This window comes from Etheostoma spectabile, chromosome 4 (assembly GCF_008692095.1).
Source record: "Etheostoma spectabile isolate EspeVRDwgs_2016 chromosome 4, UIUC_Espe_1.0, whole genome shotgun sequence".
Lineage (NCBI taxonomy): Eukaryota > Metazoa > Chordata > Actinopteri > Perciformes > Percidae > Etheostoma > Etheostoma spectabile.
This window is the reverse complement of record NC_045736.1, coordinates 36,475,998-36,477,907: the sequence shown is the minus strand read 5'-3', so window position 1 is coordinate 36,477,907 and position 1,910 is coordinate 36,475,998. Positions and strand designations below refer to the sequence as shown.

General features: G+C 40.6%; 1 protein-coding gene across 1 annotated transcript in view; it reads right to left on the bottom strand.

Moving 5' to 3' along the window:
* ippk (inositol 1,3,4,5,6-pentakisphosphate 2-kinase) overlaps positions 1–1,910 on the bottom strand; it is a 21,609-nt gene that overhangs the window by 9,001 nt on the left and 10,698 nt on the right. Inside the window, exons 4-8 of the mRNA XM_032514628.1 lie at positions 1,717–1,783; positions 1,440–1,558; positions 1,047–1,136; positions 403–461; positions 114–186 (exon numbers count right to left, since the gene is read on the bottom strand). Coding sequence (XP_032370519.1) covers positions 114–186; positions 403–461; positions 1,047–1,136; positions 1,440–1,558; positions 1,717–1,783 — 408 coding nt within the window. The remainder of the gene's footprint in view (positions 1–113; positions 187–402; positions 462–1,046; positions 1,137–1,439; positions 1,559–1,716; positions 1,784–1,910) is intronic.

Below are 1,910 nucleotides of genomic sequence, written 5' to 3'. Positions count from 1 at the left end.
GTCTTTAAAACAGTAGATGTATTGATCGACTGTGTTGCTGATGAAGTCTGAAGTTGTGATTAAACAGTTCCACATTTTTCTGACAGACAGGTGCGGCTGGGGTTGTGTCTCACCTTGAAGATTTTGAAGTTGTTCTGAGGTTCTTCTATCAGGTGTCTGATGGCAAAGTGCATTCTCTGTTCATTTCTGAAAAAACAGCAAGCCACGTTTAGCTGCAGAACAGTGAAGCAGCTTTATTATAGGAAGCTAATTCTGCAGTGTCGTGGTGGGATTTGTTGCAGAACTGACCTTAATAATACAGTATTGTTAAATACATTACTGCAGTATAACTGCTAATGAGTTTTACACATAGTAATGGCAAAGCAGTAGTGTTGATTGTAACAGTTGCTGCAGTAATCTCACCCTGAGAAAAGGTCGAGAGGACAGTACAGACTGCGTCTCTTCCACTTTCCATTGGCCACCTGGAGAGAAAGAATACAAAGAGTTTAAGGACGAAATGTCAAAGATGAGACAGCAGTAATAGAAACCAAAAGTTTGTTGTTCTTAAGTTGGACTATAGCTGTTCTGTACTGATCCTGTTCTTTTGGCCTCGAGTCCCTTGGAAATACTGAGTCCAATACGATACATACATACATTTACCTCAATATTGATTAAATATGGATCACATCACACACAATAAAATAGCAACTGTAGCTACTAGTTTTGGCACGCCTACTTTTTCACAAGCTACTTTACCAAATACTAAAGCTCCATTACATTTATGAGCTTAAATTATTGATATGAATAAAGGTTTAACTGGGGAGAAAACATCAAACATCATTCATACACAGGTTATGTTTAACATGGGCGCTGAATGGGGAGTGGGCAGTACTCTGCAGCGCTTCCACCTCCTGTCTCAAAAGGGCAGCACCGTAAAATGTTGACCGGAGACGCACAGCTGTGGTGTTATCGGTAACAGTTATTGTTACATAAGTTTATTAATCAGTGGGAAAAAGTGTCCTCAGCGTGGCATTCCTAGTGTACTGTTTTGCTGTGGCTGTAGTTACCTTGTAGTGTTGGTGCATGCAGAAGCGGCACACTTTGGTCTTGATGTCTTTGCTGACGTGTTTAGAGGACGGCAGGAAGCCACATTTAGGCTAAAAACAAGACACACAAAAACAGCAGCTAAGTAACACACACTCAGTCATACTCATGTGATTTGTTGTTTGCCTTTGTCAGAGTGATTCACAGGCAAGGAATTTCTGAAACTGACTGCTTCTCAGGAGGGACATCATCTTAAACAAGAGTTTTATTAGCAAGTTAATACCAGGCTCAAAACTATTTACAAAAGTTGAATTAACTTCATTTGTGTGCACTTCTTTATTAGAAATGTTTTCTTTCCTGAAACATCAGTGCCACTATTGTATGGCTTTAAAAGAAATGTGTGAGTGTGTGTATACCTTGATCTCGATACAGAGTGGAGGAGTGTGTGTTGGCTGGTGGAGGGCTGGAGATGTCAGGTTGGGTAGACAGAGTGCACAGCCGCTGTAGATGTCCATCACCTTCTCACAGCGCCAGGCTGACAAACAAACACACACACACATTTTCAGTACTCATCTATAACTCTCTGCAAGAAAACAAATACGCGTAAACATATTCCCCACAATGTCAAATGGTTCTTTTTAACAGATTTAAATACTAGTTTTCCCACAGAAATTATTTTTAAAACTGTTTTACCTGGTCTTTGATGTTGAACTTTGATTGACAACTGTCGCACAAACTCTAGCGGCAGTTTGACCACTTCCTGTAGAGAAAATGAAGTCACGTTAGTCCAGTTTGTGAACAGACCATGTCCGCACATCTGTCTCTGCCGCTGAGTCTTGATTTCTGTTTTCTACCATAAAGCGCTGTGATCTACTGGGTCGTGTTTC